At 42.5% G+C, this 17,307-nt stretch overlaps 1 protein-coding gene and 1 long non-coding RNA gene across 3 annotated transcripts in view; both read right to left on the bottom strand.

Moving 5' to 3' along the window:
• The window catches only part of LOC134931999 (uncharacterized), a 58,883-nt gene extending 57,603 nt beyond the window's left edge, over positions 1-1,280 (bottom strand). For both annotated transcript variants that reach the window (XR_010179216.1, XR_010179215.1), the window contains exons 1-2: positions 1,101-1,280; positions 229-348 (exon numbers count right to left, since the gene is read on the bottom strand). This is a non-coding gene — a long non-coding RNA (uncharacterized LOC134931999). The remainder of the gene's footprint in view (positions 1-228; positions 349-1,100) is intronic.
• A 2,570-nt stretch (positions 1,281-3,850) lies between these two features.
• SLC27A2 (solute carrier family 27 member 2) overlaps positions 3,851-17,307 on the bottom strand; it is a 96,431-nt gene continuing 82,974 nt past the window's right edge. The window contains exons 5-10 of the mRNA XM_063925986.1: positions 13,379-13,573; positions 11,776-11,866; positions 9,610-9,808; positions 7,905-8,002; positions 4,582-4,712; positions 3,851-4,130 (exon numbers count right to left, since the gene is read on the bottom strand). Of these exons, the coding sequence (XP_063782056.1) occupies positions 3,954-4,130; positions 4,582-4,712; positions 7,905-8,002; positions 9,610-9,808; positions 11,776-11,866; positions 13,379-13,573 (891 nt within the window). The 3' untranslated portion in view covers positions 3,851-3,953. The remainder of the gene's footprint in view (positions 4,131-4,581; positions 4,713-7,904; positions 8,003-9,609; positions 9,809-11,775; positions 11,867-13,378; positions 13,574-17,307) is intronic.

Below are 17,307 nucleotides of genomic sequence, written 5' to 3'. Positions count from 1 at the left end.
ACCTTTACATATTACAAAGGTGCTGGCTGCAGTGTTATGCAGATGTGCAGCTGTCACTGGATATGCTGGGGTTGGGTTTGATTTTCAAGAATCTCGACAGGGGAAGGTAAGTATACCACCCCTGGCCCCCCAACCCTTCCTCCACGCAGCCTAACCCTTGGCAGTGGTGCCTAAACCTATCCCCCCCTCCTGCGCAACATAAACCTAATCCTCCTCCCCACAGCTTACCTCTCCAGCAGTCACGGTGAACCTATTCGGAGTGCCGGTTGCCTGCATTCCGGCGTCGGTATTCTGACTGGCAGGATCCTGACAGCTGGTATCCCCTTTAGTAGAGGACTGAGATTATCCCTGAAAAAGTACAATGATCCAGCATCAATGTCTCTGTATACCAGTGCCAGTTAGCAGGGTCCTCTCTGAAAACGACAGTACTGTCAGCAGTAAAGGTGCATACACACGGTGAGATTTTGGCTATCTTCGATTTTGACTATGCAATATTGACTATGTGTACTTGCAATACTGTCTACGTGCGATTTTGACTAAGTGCCAATTTTGACTATACTTTAGTACTAGATAGTCAAAACTGATTTGCTTGCCCAGTCTATCTAACCTTGCGATACCGACCCCGCGGGAGTGTGCATTGGGATCGAATCGGTATCGCAAGGAGGCTAACACCTTGCGATTTGCACTAACTTTCCTTGCGATTTTGACTATATAATCAAAATCGCAAGGATATATCTCACCGTGTGTACACTCCTTTAGATATGGCCCAGATTTACCAAGCCTTGGAGAGTGATAAATTGCATGGTGATAAAGTACCAACCAACCAGCTCCTAACTGCCATGTTACAGGCTGTGTTTAAAAATGACAGTTAGGAGCTGATTGGTTGGTACTTTATCAGCGTGCAATTTATCACTCGCCAAGGCTTTATAAATTTGGGCATTAATATTAGAAGTGCCTCTCTGGGATGTAGCACTGTGTATAGCGTGTAACAGACCGGATGAAGAGCATGCAGACGATTCAGCTCCTTTATTCACACAGATGCTGCAATGAGTCCTTCCTCCCCAGGCAGACTGCAATCAACTGGGCATGGGGCACACTACCTCACAGGGCTGGATCTATCACACAGGGATCGATATGGTCCACTTCCAGCTCTACCCAACAAGGGAGTCGCACTTCCTAATCCACCTCTGGGATGTCTCTATCCACAGCCACTGTCACTCACATGGACCTCACGCAGTGCAGCTCCCATTTTCTCTAAAATGGTTACACCAGCTGTCAGTCCTTACCAACTGTCACTCACTTCCAACTGCCACCACCTGACACTGGTCATGTGACATGCTCTTTACCTCTTGTGCAGCTGCGAGGCTGTGTAATCACATGCACTGTAGCTCACTCCACAGTCTCAGGCGTAATAGCTTGCATAGCGGGGTATTACAAAGAGATTTGGTTTTGATTCACCCTGTATACTAAAGGGGATACCACCAGCAATATCTTCTGTTGGGTGAGCCTATTTATAAAGTGCCACGGTGATGCTCCCTGTTCTGGTAATCTGGACACATGCAGCAGGGGAGTGGGAGGAGGGAAGAGATTGGATCAGCCCAGGACTGATATGCAGCACTTTTAAAAAAGCAATTGGTTGCTGGGGTCCAAAACCAGGAGGTGGACCTGATTGGCACAGTAAATGGAAAACGATTGCTTTGATGTGGATAGCATAATAAATGGAAATGTACCATATTGATTGAATGAGATAAAGAACTGTGAAATTAGAATGAATCCAATAATAGTAAAATGATGTTAATATGTCATGACATATATATTTCAAGGTACTTGATCTGTCAAATGCAGGTGAGTTAGGCTGGATGATCTGCCAACAGGCGGATCCACTGACATAGCGGACTATTTGGTATGTATATACACTTACCAATCTACCAGTTTTAGGGCGGGATTCAAATCTTCTATTGCCCCCGATCTCCCGTCTAAAGTGACGGGAGATCGCGGGGCGATATTCTAATGACCCCCGTTTTCACGCTGATCACGCCCATAAGAGACGGGTTTAGCCGCGTAAAGCAGCTAAACCCGACTAAAGACATGGGCGCGATCGTGAATAGTCCCGTTTGGGTGTCCAATGAGTCACTTTTCATGCATTTCAGCTCGCCACCCCTGAGTGGCCATTTGAATTTGCCTGCCCAGTTGTGATGTCACGCCCTGCAGCCAGTGCACACACAGCCAGACATGCTAATATTTCTGCAAGATATATTGGCATTGGCTGTACTGTAGGGCCGACCCGATATGGCTGTGAACAATGTCGTTCACAGACATATCATGCTGACACGCTGATGCACTACAGATATATCGCCCGTTCAATAGAACAGGCAATATATCTATTAGTGTGTAACCCGGCTTACTGTCTTACTGACCCTGTCCCAGCTCCCGGCAGGCAGAGAACTTTACAGCTCTTGGCTACTCACCGTGTAAAGAGAGAGATGTATCAAACCTTTTTGAAAGATCAAATTGAGAAATTGCCCGCAGCAACCAATCGGCTTGTAACTGTCACACCTGATGTTTGCTTAATCTGTCCAGTGCGAGAACTTAGATAATACTGGCACTTGTGATGATGTGTGACCTCAGCAGTTGCTGGTGCAGCAGAGAGTGCTGGTTGTGCTGTGTTTACTATATATGGCTTACCCAGGTCTCAGCCTATTGGTGGGCAGGCATAATCAGCCCACCTGCCATAACAAAAAAACAAACAAACAGCGGCACCCTGGGAAGTTGGCTAAAGACTTTGCAAGACTATTTCCACTAGTGCTCCGCGTGTTGTGCTACAAGTGACAGTCAGCTCTAGAATGTAATCCTCAGAAAAACTACAACAGTTTGAACAGATATTTCAGTACATTACAGTATGTTACTTTACCTATTAAATAGGTGTCCCTTGACTTCCCGGAGCCATCATCTTCAATTATTTTATTTGTATTATTAATAAATACAATAGAAAATAATATTTGTTACTTGTACAGAATAATATTAACATTTTATAATTATAATAATAATGGTTCTCAGAATACGGTTCCTGGCAACCCATCCACCCAATGTAGCGCTCATAATAATCTGTAATCATGCATTTTTCTTTTTAAACCCACAGAGTACAGTATATTTCTGTAAAGTAGCATATATTTTCTTATCAGAGACATAAAACTGGATTAGCTGACAATTCACCACCTGAGTGGTAGAGTTGTTGTTGGTCACCCACCAGTAATGCTTCAGTGTTAAATTACATTTATAATATAAGAAGTGAAATAAACATGACCTGAAAATGTTTAGTACACATAATGAAATATATACTGTATACATTATGTGTGTAAATATAGTCTTCATGGGCCCCAAAAGGACCTGGCAATGTCACTTGGCCTGTGTACCAAAAAGCTGGGACTGTCCAATGTGGCCAAACTGGAAACAGATCCTGGTGTCCACTGCTCAGGCCGAACAATAGGATCCATTAGAGTGCAGCTGGGACAACGCCTAGTATTGCATTTAATGATCAACCAAATCATTATTAAGGGTCTCAATGGTGTCTTACCTATAGGGGTATACAGTATAACTCAAGCCTACCATGAGTCTTCTTTTTTAAAGGGCAAGCAGTATCATCTTTTGTAATGTATTACAAAGATTGCTCTAAATGAGCAGTGCTGAGTATTGCAGCTGTATTACAACATATGCCGCTCATGTTGTTTATTTTTGTAACCAGTTCAGGGGGTCAGAGCCGACAAATTGGTCCCAGTGGGGCCAGTAATGGTGTCCTGATGGGATTGATGTTGTTACTACGTTACCCTCTTAAGAAAGGACAAACATACACTTATAGTAACAATCTCTTTTAATGCAATATTAACTAGCTGAAATGTCAACACCCTGGATAAGATGGACGCAGAGTAACCAAAGTTTACAGGTGTTCCGGAGCCTCACAGTTTTATTCTTTTATTCTTTATATCTTCATAAATGGTCTGAGTCATGGGAACATATTTCTTTTCTCTCTCATCCAGGAAATAGAGGGGGTCAATGATGGTTGAAGGGTCAAACCCTTGTTTTACAAGCTCCACTTTACGCTGCTTAAAGGTTCCTGTGGTCTCCAACACTTCCTAATCAAAGACACAAAAACAAATTTGCTCAGCAGAAATATATATATACACACACACACACACACACACACACACACACACACACACACACACACACACATAAAATTTCACTAAGTTAAAACTAGAGATGTGTTCAGATTTACTACGTTTTTAACGCTAAACTACTGTAAGTTTGGATTTATTTGGTTCTTCTTATTGGCTATCCAAAACATGCTGGATAGCCAAAAAGATGCCGTTTTTGAGATCCAAGTAAACCCGAGTATATCTGAACCACACATCTCTATTTAAACCTCTATTGTTGTGAAATCTGTGCTAAATTAAAAAACAGACCCTTTTATGTATATTATCTATTTACGGTAGAGCATGTAGACAGCATATTCATACAATAATTATGTCATAAATAGTTGTATTTAAAATGGATATAATTAAGTTTAAGGAAAAGCTACCATACCTGAATCCTGATAAAGCGCGGCCTTGCATAGTTTGGTAGGAAGTCTCGGACATGTGCATACAACTTTCTACCATCAAAGGTCTCATACTCCCTAAGTTTCAGTGTGGCCATTCCTATTCTGCCTTCTTGATCTATTAAAGAAAGCAAGTAGCAAATCAGATTACAGCTATACTGATTATATTTAAGCATATATACATGATGACATAAGAACTCCCAGCACAAATTTGCACACATTACGTTCACAAACTGAATATTCATCAGTCGTGTCTACAATGGCAACTCACAGTACTACTCAGGGAAGGCAGGGCTGGCAACTTTTAGGCAGGGGCAATTGTCCAACACACTGTAACAAAGTGTTGTGTGTGTGTATATATATAAATATATATATATATATATATATAAAGAGCCAACCTTAGCAGCCCAACATAAGACTGGCGTAAGGGACTCACTCCTGATATTGCTTTATGAGGTATATTTACTAAAGTGCAGGTTTTTAGAAGTGGAGATGTTACCAATGGCAACCAATCAGATTCTAACTATTGTGTTCTAGAACAGGCATTCCCAATCTCAGTCCTCAAGGCACACTAACAGTCCTGGTTTTAGTGACATCCAGGCTTGAACACAGGTGACTTAATTAGTACCTCAGTTATTTTGATTTAACCATCTGCGCTGAAGCCTGGATATCACTAAAACCTGCACTGTTGGTGTGCCTTGAGGTCCGCGGTTCGGAATGCCTGTTGTAGAAGTTGCTAGATAGATGATAAGTAGAATCTGATTGGCTGCTATGTGCAACATCTCCTTTTCTAAAAACCCTGCTCTTTAGTAAATATACCACTATGTGTTTTATATGTGTAAAGTGGTTCCCCTTAATTTTTTACCATAAGCACAAACATTTGATTTGTTATGAATATATTCACCAAAACATTTAATATGTTCTGTTACGAACAATGCAACATGAATTGACATTAAATAATGACTAGGGGGCATGGGAAATATCTGACCTCTAGTGGGTATAAACATTATGAATAGCTAGAGACAAAAGCAAGCAGAGGTCACAGAATACACAAGACACCAGATCATTCTGCAGCACTATTCTTATTGTGTATTATAACTAAGGCACCATAACATTCAGGACACAGCACAACTTATTGGTATAGAAACCACTGACACATACCCTCCAGCAATTTACACATAAAAATCGGTACAAATTCTAAAAGGGTGCGTGACCACGGGTAAAGTGGCGTGGCCACACCCCCTTTCCTATACTTTCAATGGAGGTTTGGAGAGACAAAAATCGGTACAGACCATAAAAAAAAGGTCCTGTACCTGCCAAAAAGGTCCAGCTGGAGGGTATGCTGACACATATTTATACTAACAGCAGCTAGTAATGGAAGCACACTGTATTTAGGGCTGGATACAAGACATTACTGAGAGGGCATTATTGTCTGACTCAGGTATAAGCTGCATAGGACACACTGCTTTCTTTTCATGCTGCAGTCGGTTTATAAAACGGGTTCAACAGAATTGGATGAATATCATCATTTAATGGAAGAAATTTAAAAGGGAATCGCCATGTAATGCAAATGATTGTGTCTCTACTTCTTTTGTACGGCACAGTGTTATAGGCCCTACACACATGCCGATATTCTGAAAGATATGAACGATCTCGTTCATAAATGAACGAGAACTCGTTCATATCTTTCAGTGTGGAGACTCCAGCGATGAACGATGCGCGGCCCCGCGCTCGTTCATCGCTGATCTCCCGTCGGCTGTGCATGCAGGCCAATATGGACGATCTCGTCCATATTTGCCTGCACTTCAATGCAGCCGGGTGACGGGGGGAGTGAAGAAACTTCACTCCCCCCGTCACTGCCCCCCCGCCGCCGGGTTGCTCGTCGGCCGTATCGGCCGTCGGGCACCTCGGCGGCGCATCGCTGAGTGTGTAGGGCCCCTTAGGTTTGTATGGCTGCATTTTTCTGTAATGATCTGCGGTCCTAGACACAGCAATTGCCTTTACATCTTTTTCTTTTCTTTTTACTTTTTTTTTCTTATTTCATATTTTTATATTACTTTTTAAATTGTTTGATACAGTATATGCTATTTTAGTATTTATGCTAAATGATATGCTAACTGAATGTTTCATTAAATATTAATGCACATTTAGAAGCGTCCTTGTTTTCATGACAGTAACCAGACAGTACAGTTACTTAGTACAGCGATGACCTTTTCGGGCTTTTGTGTAATGTAAGTTATGTCTCTTCAGTTTTTAGATCCAACGTTATACATGGGTGCTGTTAGGGTAGCGACCATGAATCCCCTCTGCCTTACACGCTGAGTGACAGCACTGGTTGCTCAGCCCTTGTTATGGCACTGTTATTACAAGTTCAATAGTGCTACAGCAGATTGTTTTTGATGTTTAAGTTCTATTGCCTGTCTGGGCAATGTGAGGAGCTAATGTCCCCAGTTTCATATGAGGATCAAAAGCATAGGACAAAAAATAAAGATAAAGATTAGTAGTAATCAGGGCTGGGCCCTCAGGCTTTCAGGTATTTTGGCCCCCCTTCGGCACGTCAATCTTTCACCCCACAACAGCTGACATTTGGGAAGCAGAGCTTATGCCATATATTATACTTTCAGTATTCACACGGACACCAATACCCAGTTGAAATAAAGTCTTCTGACCTCTTTTCTCACAGCGCAATCGTTCTCCCTTTTCTTTTCTCTTTTGAAATAGCGCTAGTGCGCTATTAGTCTGCCCCCCCCCCCCCCCCCCACTGTCTCAAAACAATTCTCAGCTGACTACGAGTGTGCCACGGCACAGGGTGCAAAGTTCCTTTAACCACTGGAGCCCTTGGGAGCAGGAAACGGTGCCTCAGCAAAAAAACTGATGGGCCCTTAGTCCCTGCAGAGCCTCTAGGCTTCAGCCTAGTCAGCCTTATGAATAATACTGCCTGGTAGTAATAAGATGCAATCTATACCTATATAGTATATGACTGTCAATATAACCTGTAATCTTGTTCATACACTTCAGGCCAGCAGGAAAGAAACACAATCAGAAATGGTTCAGTGTGAGGGCTTGTATGGTGCAGGGAGAATGGTGCCAAGAATTGCATTATCGAGCCCCTGGACCACCCACTCATCAGGGGAAGTGAACAGATCTGGGAGGCTGGCTTATTCTCTCGGAAGACCATGAGGGCATTCTGAAATTTGTGAGCGTCTTTGAAATTCTGGGAGGTAGGTGAATACTCACTAAACAAATACAGTAGGTGAAAGAACAATGTCATGTACTTAACCGAATACTAAAACCACAGAAACTTCCTTACTTGGGACAGGTACTCCGTATACATTCACTTCTTCAATAAAAGTTAGAAGACACAAAATATCGGCAACCTCTGTAGTGGCTACATTTTCTCCTTTCCACCTGAAACGATAACATGATTCTTAAAGCAGACATTAAGATTTAAGAGGAAATCAGAATCTTAAAGTATGAAACAGCCATGCAATTAAAACCTCTATAGCTGTTGTAATATTCTGACACAAATCCATCTCTGAATTAAGTAGAAAAGCTGGCATGCATTCACTGGACAGTCGTTTGGGTACGGCCTTTCCAAGCTACTCTACCGGGCTTCTTACAATGACCCTTATGGTGATTCTGGCAACAGCCTACAGTATTGTGGCCTCCTTGCTGTCAGCACTATAGATAGAATGCAACTCTGATGTTTCTCAATAAAGGGAATATGTTCTTTACAACAAAAAAAATGTGGCATTGTGGTTCTTTGCAGATACTCAACACTTGAATTGTACAGTAAATGTGCTCATGAATTTAGGTGGCTGTCTATATGATCCATACAGTGTTTTAATAGCCTTGCTTCTCTGGTCTATAGACCATATGAGGGGTTATGAAAACATTGGGACATGTAACTATAAATGCTTCACACTTCCAATTTTAAAAGAAAAACAAAACATACTTCTACAAAGCTGCAGGAAGTTAGGGTTAGAATTAGGGTTTAGGGTGAGGGCTAGCGTTGGGGTTAGGTACTTGGGGGAGGGTTAGGTTTAGGCACTAGGGGGAGGGTTAGGTTTAGGATTAGGGTTAAAATAACTAAAATAAAAAATGTGTCAATCTTTTCAGTGTCGACCCTTTCCATGTCAACCTTTTGACCTTATCCATCTTTTGTCCCTGTCAACCATCTGGTGTGGACTTATTGAATGTCTATCTATATACTGTGAAACTTTTAATCCACACCCAAGTGTTCCCACCAACGTCAGAAAGATTTGGTGGGAATAAACTCATAGGGAATATTTTGTTCTATTTTAAAGGTGACCAAATGGCATGAAGAAAACCTTTTTTGATAATACAAAAGCCGATTAAAAGGAGCTCTATGTTTCTATCAGAGGTGCTGCTTATACATACTCAGCGTGTAGTCATCACAAATATGGCTGCTCAGCAAAAAACCCTCCCACCAAAGTGCTGACTTTCTGACTCCATACATGGCCACGGTTATTTCATCAGTACATCTGTCTCACCACCTTCTCTCATGTTTCTACAATGTTTCTATGTATTTTACAGGGGTGCGTGAAAAAAATGAACTGTCTCCTCAATACTGTATTTTCTATAAAAGTAAATATTTGGTTGCACTTTTGCTGTAATATACAGTATGAAGGAGAGTTTCCAAAGCTTGGAGAGAGATAAAGTGGACCCTGTCGACCTAGTTACTGTTGACCAATAGTGGTCGACCTAGTTACTGTCGACCTAGAGACTGGATCCCATTTTATTACCTTGCATTATTTCAATACCATAAATGTCATATAGATATGTGATATTCTATATTACTATTCAAAATACGGGATATCACCATCATGAAGTGTCACTATTGCTGTCCGTAAACGATAAGCAACAAAGGGTCTGGGAAAGTTCTTCATCCATCAAATAAAATGTCAAAACATGTTTCTATATCTGCAACTGTAGGCAAAGCTGCAAGCTCTGCACCATACACTTTGTTATATACACTACCACCATTATTTTACCTGAAAGTATCACCAACACGGTCATGAAAATAAACAAACTTTTGCTGGTCCACCATCAATATATCACCGGTGTTAAAGTACATGTCTCCTTTCCGGAACACATCTCTCAGTATCTTATTTTCTGTGTGAGACCTATCTCCTGCATAGCCTCCAAAGGGAGATAGTGCTGTGATCTTGCTCACAAGAAGTCCAGGATGCCCTGGAAAAACAGAAAGCCCTACTATTCAGCAGAGATGTCCAGAGTCACAATTACCAGTCTTAAAAGCGACAGCAGCGATTGCCAGCTAGTGTGCAGGGACATCGCCGTGACAGACGATCAGACTTTGGCAACAGTCCATTATATTCAGCAAATTCACATAAAAAAGTCAACAAATGTAATTTAAAAGAATATTATTTGTTTTATTTAGTCCAAAGGATTTATTTACTGGGCACTCCACGCAGATTACAGAAACAGATTACAGTGAAGAGCGAATTGAGCCAGTAGAGAACCATGGTAACCAATCAGCTGCTCTGTATCATTTTATAGTATGCAAATGATAAATGTTACTTCAATGCTGATTGGTTGCCATGGGCAACTTCTCCACTGGCTCACTTCTCCACTCTTATCACTGCTTCATACATTTACCTAAATATTACATGTTTTGCCGGTCTTAACTTTTTTTCTTTTTTTCCATTTTATCAATTGTGTTATTGGGATTTTTTTTTAAAGTAAAATAAAGGGTGTAGGATTAGGATGGCACATCTTGTGCTGGCCTATGGCATTACCATCCTAATGTTTGATAAATATAGTTCCCCAATGGGGGTCATTTTCTTCAGCAAAAGGAATTTTCATAAATTAGCCCCTAAATTCTGTATGTAACATTGCATTTGTTTGGATGCAGTTCATGTGCAAGTGTCGTGTTCTTGCCTCTGAAAAGGGGGTACTCACAGAGCGATATTCTAAGCAATCTGACTAGATTGCTTAGAATATCAGCATGATCGCTCCGTGTGTAGCCCCCTGCATGCAGGCCAATCTAGCCCCCTGCATGCAGGCCAATCTAGCGGGTCGCTCACTTCACCCGCTGGGTGAAGTGAGTGGCCCCCCCATCTCCCCCCGCACGCTCAGCACAGATCGCGCTGTGCTGAGCGGCAGGAGAGATGTGTGCTGAGCGGTTCGCTCAGCACACATCTCTCCTGCATCGGCCCGTGGGTACTGGGCTTTAGCTACAGTTTGCCAGCCGCCACTGTGCATTAGGGACATTTGTGACCTGTATACAAGATAATAAGATATATAAGACTATTCCCATTTAGAGCCTGTTCACATGTGTCTCTTTGTATCAAGTTAATGTTTGTGACCAGTTGGACAGACTGCAAAAGAACTGTAATGAAATTGTAACGGAGCTGTAAATAACGGAATACGCTGACGCTATATAGGTAAATGTTAATAAATATGTAAACCGTCATTGTGACAGTCCTGCACACAAACTCATGGTGCATATGGAAAATGTGTCATATATAAAGAGGTTGTATCTCCAGATCTTATGCACAGTGGGCCTGATTCAGGTCTGGTTGTAATGGCTGACAGTACGCAATGTATAGATGTTTGGTAAATTGTTTATGCGCAGGACCCATACTATGCATGTGCAGTATGGGTTCTGCATCATCGCTCGCAAAGCAATTGACAGTCAGGTGATTGACAGTCTGCAGCCGTTTGGGGCAGGGACGGGGCGGCGTTGGTATCTCTCTCACAAAATGGAGGCGTATCGCTTCCATTTGATGGGAGTGCTGAGGCCTGACAGAGATTTCCTGGCCTCAGTGACAGAGCTGCAGTGGCCGGTCTGCATAGCCTCAGGGTTACTCAGCCAGTGGATGGTGCTGTAGAGTGCATCCTCGGACGCAGCACTGGATCACACATGCATGCCGGAGCAGTCTACTTATACCAGACGCGTCCTGCTGCATTACCACATGTAACCATCGCTGCTGCTATGCTTTTAACTACCACACCTGAATCAGGCCTAGTGTCAGCTATTTTATAACCAGCATTCATAGCAATGAAACATATTAATTAACTAGTAACACCACCAGCACCAAAGCAGCTATTTGTGCGGTGACCCACGAGAATATGAATCTCCTAACAGAAAGAGATGTCCAATATCACACATGCAGAACACACCAGCCATTACATACCCTTCCGTGTCTTCATGCACCGTCCTTTGGCATCTCTGACAGGCTCATCCTTTTCAATATCATATTTAATAAATTCAAAAGGGAAAAATTTCTGTAAAGAGAACAGGGTGAATTACAACTCAAATATACACTTCATGTGAAGGTGATACAGATAGATAGATAGATAAATAGATAGATAGATAGATAGAGTACAGTGATGCTTAAAGAATAAATAACTGTTTTATTCACGCTGTAGGCTTTATAGTTTCTGCAAAAGTAAATATGTGCTTGTATTTCCTCAGTTGTATAATTACAGAAGAGCGCAAGATATAACAAATGTTATAATTAAGGGCACACACGGTACGATATGAACTACAGATATGGACTGTATAGCACATATGCGTAGAAAACATAGTACATATCACACGGTGTGTATACAGCTTGCGATGCAGATGCGCACTCCCACGGGGTCGGTATCACAATGAAAAAAAATAGACTGTACAGGCAGCTCAATTTTGACTAGAGAGTGTACAATCTACAATGAGCGATTTCTAGTATAGTCAAAATTGGCCATAGCCAAAATCGTACCGTGTGTATAGTCAATATTGGTGGTTCTGGGCCCCGGGGAGTTCAAGGGAAATCGCAAAGTCATAGCCATAGCCAGAATCGCACTGTATCTATGTACCTTTAGTTTGAAATCTCTTGAAGAACCGAAACAATTGATGTTTGTGATAGAAATCACCAATAAAACATGGCTTCCTATTGGCAGTTCTATCATGACTTTAGATCCTCCAATCTATTTCTGAAACTCGTTGTATCCTATACTTATCTCAAATTAGCAGAAACTTCTGTAGATTATTGTTTACATGGTCAATGGGGAATATGTAATAGCCTGGAATTTGCAGACATCAGCAAGGTTCCGGTGAGTCTGCCGGATGTTTTAAAGTGGCGATCATTTAAAGCTAAAACCAACCTGGTTTAAAACACCGGGCAGACTCGCCGGGATCTCGCCAATGACTGCAAGTTGCAGGCTATTACATGTTCCCGATTATATTAGTTTTAAATCAGCAGTGGCCATGTGGCTAGATTGTGTGGCTGGCCCTTCGGATGTGGATGATAGGGTCGACATAAATAGGTCGACAGTCATTAGGTAGACCACTACTGGTCGACACCTGAAATAGGTTGACACGTTCATTAGGTTGACATGGAAAAGGACAACATGCATTTTTTTTGTGTCGTTTTCTTCGTAAAGTAACCAGGAACCCCAATTAGTGCACCGTGTCCCCTCGCATGGCTTGCCATGCTTTGGGCAAGGTGCCTTGCTCCGCTACCGCTGCGCCCGGTACAGGGTACTAGTCCCAATCGTAGTCCAAGTGGATCTTAAAGTATGAAAAAGTTTAAAAAAAAATGAAAAAAAAATGTGAAAAACTCGTCAACTTTTTCATGTGCCGACATTTGCCACGTCGGACTAGTGACTATGCAGACCTATTGACCATGTTGACCTAATGCATTTTCGACCAATAGTGGTCAACCTAATGAGTGTCGACCTAAGTGCTGTCGACCTAAAGACCGGCCCTTCATGCCCTAGATTAATACAGAGTATACAGATTTTTTATTAACATACCTTGGTTATAAAATTGACTCTTCCTACTGCACCAACTGTGTTGGTGTGATTCACAAAGACAACATTTCCTTCCGTGGCTGCATAAAACTCGTACATCTGAATGTCACCAAACCTCCTCAGAAATTCACTCCAGACGTCAGTCCGCAGACCGTTCCCGATGGCCATTCTGACATTATGTGAGGCATCATCGTCACTCTGAGGAAAAACAGGAATGAGGAAAACTAGTGTCAGAATCTGTAGCTCATCAACAACTGAAAGGCCACAGTACTGTATATACCTTGCATGTTATATGTGATTTTTTTTTTGCTGAAAATCTCTCCATAAGATATAGTGTAATATTTTCTCCTATACAGATATTCTCACTTTTTGTCTCATTGTCTGTTGGATTTCATTGAGCTATTAAACTGCCACAAGTAAATTTTTTTATATTTCTCTGGTAATCCAAATATTTCTAGAGCAAGATATAGCACTAAATGAGATATGACATGCAGAGGGATGCGGTCAATTTACCTACAATCAAAATCCCATCGACAACCATTGACAGACGGTCAAAATCCTGACAAGTTCAAAATTCCGACATGGTCAAAATCCCGACGTTACAAATACCAACAAGGTCACAATACAGACATTTAAAATGTCGACAGTTCAAAAAGTCGACATGAGTTTTTCATTGAAACCGACTTGTTCATACTTTACCATCCCAGTGGACCTGGAATATAATAGTGTGCAGAGCGCAGCGAGCCAGGGGGGTAATTCCAAGTTGATCGCAGCAGGACATTTTTTTAGCAGTTGGGCAAAACCATGTGCACTGCAGGGGGGGGGGGGGGGGCAGATATAACATTTGCAGAGAGAGTTAGATTTGGGTGGGTTATCTTGTTTCTGTGCAGGGTAAATACTGGCTGCTTTATTTTTACACTGAAATTTAGATTGCAGATTGTACTCACCACACCCAAATCTAACTCTCTCTGCACATGTTATATCTGCCCCCCCTGCAGTGCACATGGTTTTGCCCGACTGCTAAAAAAATTCCTGCTGCGATCAACTTGGAATTACCCCCCATGTGAGGGGTCGCGATACACTTATACGGTGTCCATGTCAACCTATGTCGACACACAAAACAATGGAAAAACTTGTGTCGACTTTTTGACCTGTCGACATTTTACATTTTGGTATTTTGACCTTGTCTGTATTTTAAATGTCAGAATTATGACCTTGTCGGGATTTTGACCGTCTGTCAATTGTTATCGGCATTTTGACCGTCGGGATTCTGATTGTAGGTATTTCATACGAAACCCCATGCAGATGAAACAAGCTATTATGGCATACTATATTTACCATTTGTTCCTGATTTCCAAGGCCAGTGCCAGGTTTGTACAGTTTTGTCCATTGCAATGTATGTTCCTTTAGACATACACTGCAGTTTCTCCTATATTGCATATACAATACTTATAATCAGGTTTTTTTCATTGGGCTTAGTAAGTTAATATTTATTACATTTAGTTATTTTACTTACAAGAATATTGCATTATAATACCACCAATACATTGGACACAGTATATGCTGGGTCACCTCAGTCTCCACACTCCTGCTCTGCCCCTCCCCTCTCTGCTGTTCTCCTACCCACTCGTCTCAGCTCCGTCCTTACGGGTCCTCCCCTTGCTCCCACACTGCAAGTGACCAGTCATCCTCTCCTAAGTATGTCCTGTCTCCCTCACAGTGGAAACCACCGGTGTGCGAGCCCATGCTTCCACTGCGTGAGCATTGAGGAAGATGTAAAGGCAAAGGAGATTAACCAAGACTGCAAAAAGCAAAATACATTCATAAAATATATGGCTATATGGTACATAGGGAAAGTGATTTCAAAGGAAAACTCACCCCACAAATTGCAATAATTGAATATTGTAACTGCTAACATTCAACAGCCTGACATATTTATCTATTTAATAATCCTGTACAGTATGATCTGTTCTCTCTCCATCATGTGCAGTGAGAGCCGAAGCAAGTGCTTATGGCGTGCGTGCCAATCACCCCATTACCCACCAACAGATCCCACTGCAGGATACAGAGAAAACAGACTGTGGGAAAAGCGTAACCAGGTTAAGTGTAAGAGACGGGGTATAGTACAGCTGCTCTAACACATAGTAAGCACTGGTCATGCCCCCAATGATAAGTTTTCATGGCCTGCACTGTCCCAATTCCCTAAATGCATTGTTTGTTGTGGTCAAGCTTCAGCAGCATGTGGTGCAGTAAGTGAAGTTCGCAAGGGGTGGTATTCAGTATGCCGGCTGTTGGGATCCCGTCGCTCAGTATACCGGCGCCGGAATCCCGACACCCAGCATACCGACATCTAGTCTCCCTCCTGGGGGCCCCCCTTTGGAGGGAGAATAAATATCGTGTTGCGTGCGTAGCGCTCCACTGTGCCCGCATCGTGGCAAGCGCAGCGAGCCCGCAAGAGGCTCATTTGCGCTCGCCCAGCTGACGGTCGAGATCCCGGCGCCTGTATGCTGGGATACCGACCGCCGGCCACTAATACTACACCCGTTCGCAAGATGTGCCTCTTTTAAAGGTGGTAATTTTCTTTCTATTTCCTCTGTGCTGATGTACTGCAATAGGGCACCAACCACAGATTAACTGCAAGTAGCTGCACTGTGATATTAAAGAGAATCATACAATAATGTGACATTGCCTAGATATGATGGGGAGATTAGATGTTCTCTTATTTTGTGGCACCGGTCACATCCATACCGCACTGACCATAACCCTACACTGCTCACAATGGGCCTTCAATTATTATCAGCCCCAGGCCCATGTGAACCTTAATCTGGTCCTGGTCCTCAGCACAGCATGAGTTTAAAAGGGGGAAAACTTCCCTATAGTCCCTGCTAGTTTGGGCTATTTTAAATCAGTGAGGTGCAAGGGACAATGGCCCTCATTCAGATTCCAAAGTATCTGTGCACATGCAGCAAAGTACTGATGCAGAAACTCACATAAAAGGGAGGAGGATACATTATTATTACTTTACAATCATTTCAGTCCTCTCTTTCAAATTATTTGGCCCCTTAGTAACTATTTTTGGATGATCACCAGACAATATGACCCTACGCATCAGAAATACGAGAAGAGACAGGAGATGAATGAGGAGGGCACTAAGGGTGCTTGGTCAGTGGCTCAAGAGGGGGGACATGTACTAATTATCAGAATCTGATGGAGGGGTCTGGGGTTGCCGCTAACACCAGCCCCCTTAACTAGCACACGGCAGCTGCGGCGGCTGTGCAGGTGGGAGCGATCACACTGATTGCACCTCCCCGATCTTCTCCTGGCTGAAAGGAACTATTGCATCCCCTATGGACTGAACAGCATTGCTTTGTAACAACACAAACGCTCATTTCCTTTTTTTTTTGTAAGGAGGTGTGGCCACGCCTCCTTACATTAGGGCACACCCCAGTACCGTGGAACGACCATCCTCTCTACGACCCTGTGGTTGCCCCCCCCCAATCTTGGTGTTTATACATTCAATCTTCCTCCCATTTGAAAGAGGGAATTAGAAACTAAACTATACTATATAAAGCTTTAAGAAGTCTAAAGGCTAAAGCTGGGTACACACTACCGCTATGTGTACGAAGGCGATATATGTCAGCCCGAAGGACCACCATGTCGTTACCTGGGTACACAACTGAGAGAGGTAATGAAGGGCACTCCTTCCTTCATTACATATGCTGTGGTCACCAACGTTATTGCTAGATTTGATGTGCTGACATATCGGCCCGACGTCACGTCAGTGTGTGCACAGCTTTAGTCTTCAACAATTTATAAATGTAAAACAGTTAAGAAACTATTTTTGGGAATAGCACTAAAGCTTAGCTCACAGATGGGCATGGTAATTAATTTGGGCTGTTTCTTAAATTTATAATGACGAAGTGTTGTCGTCT

Source organism: Pseudophryne corroboree, chromosome 6 (genome assembly GCF_028390025.1).
Source record: "Pseudophryne corroboree isolate aPseCor3 chromosome 6, aPseCor3.hap2, whole genome shotgun sequence".
Classification (NCBI taxonomy): Eukaryota; Metazoa; Chordata; class Amphibia; order Anura; family Myobatrachidae; genus Pseudophryne; species Pseudophryne corroboree.
The sequence above is the reverse complement of the archived record's forward strand: the minus strand, read 5'-3'. Positions and strand labels throughout refer to the sequence as shown.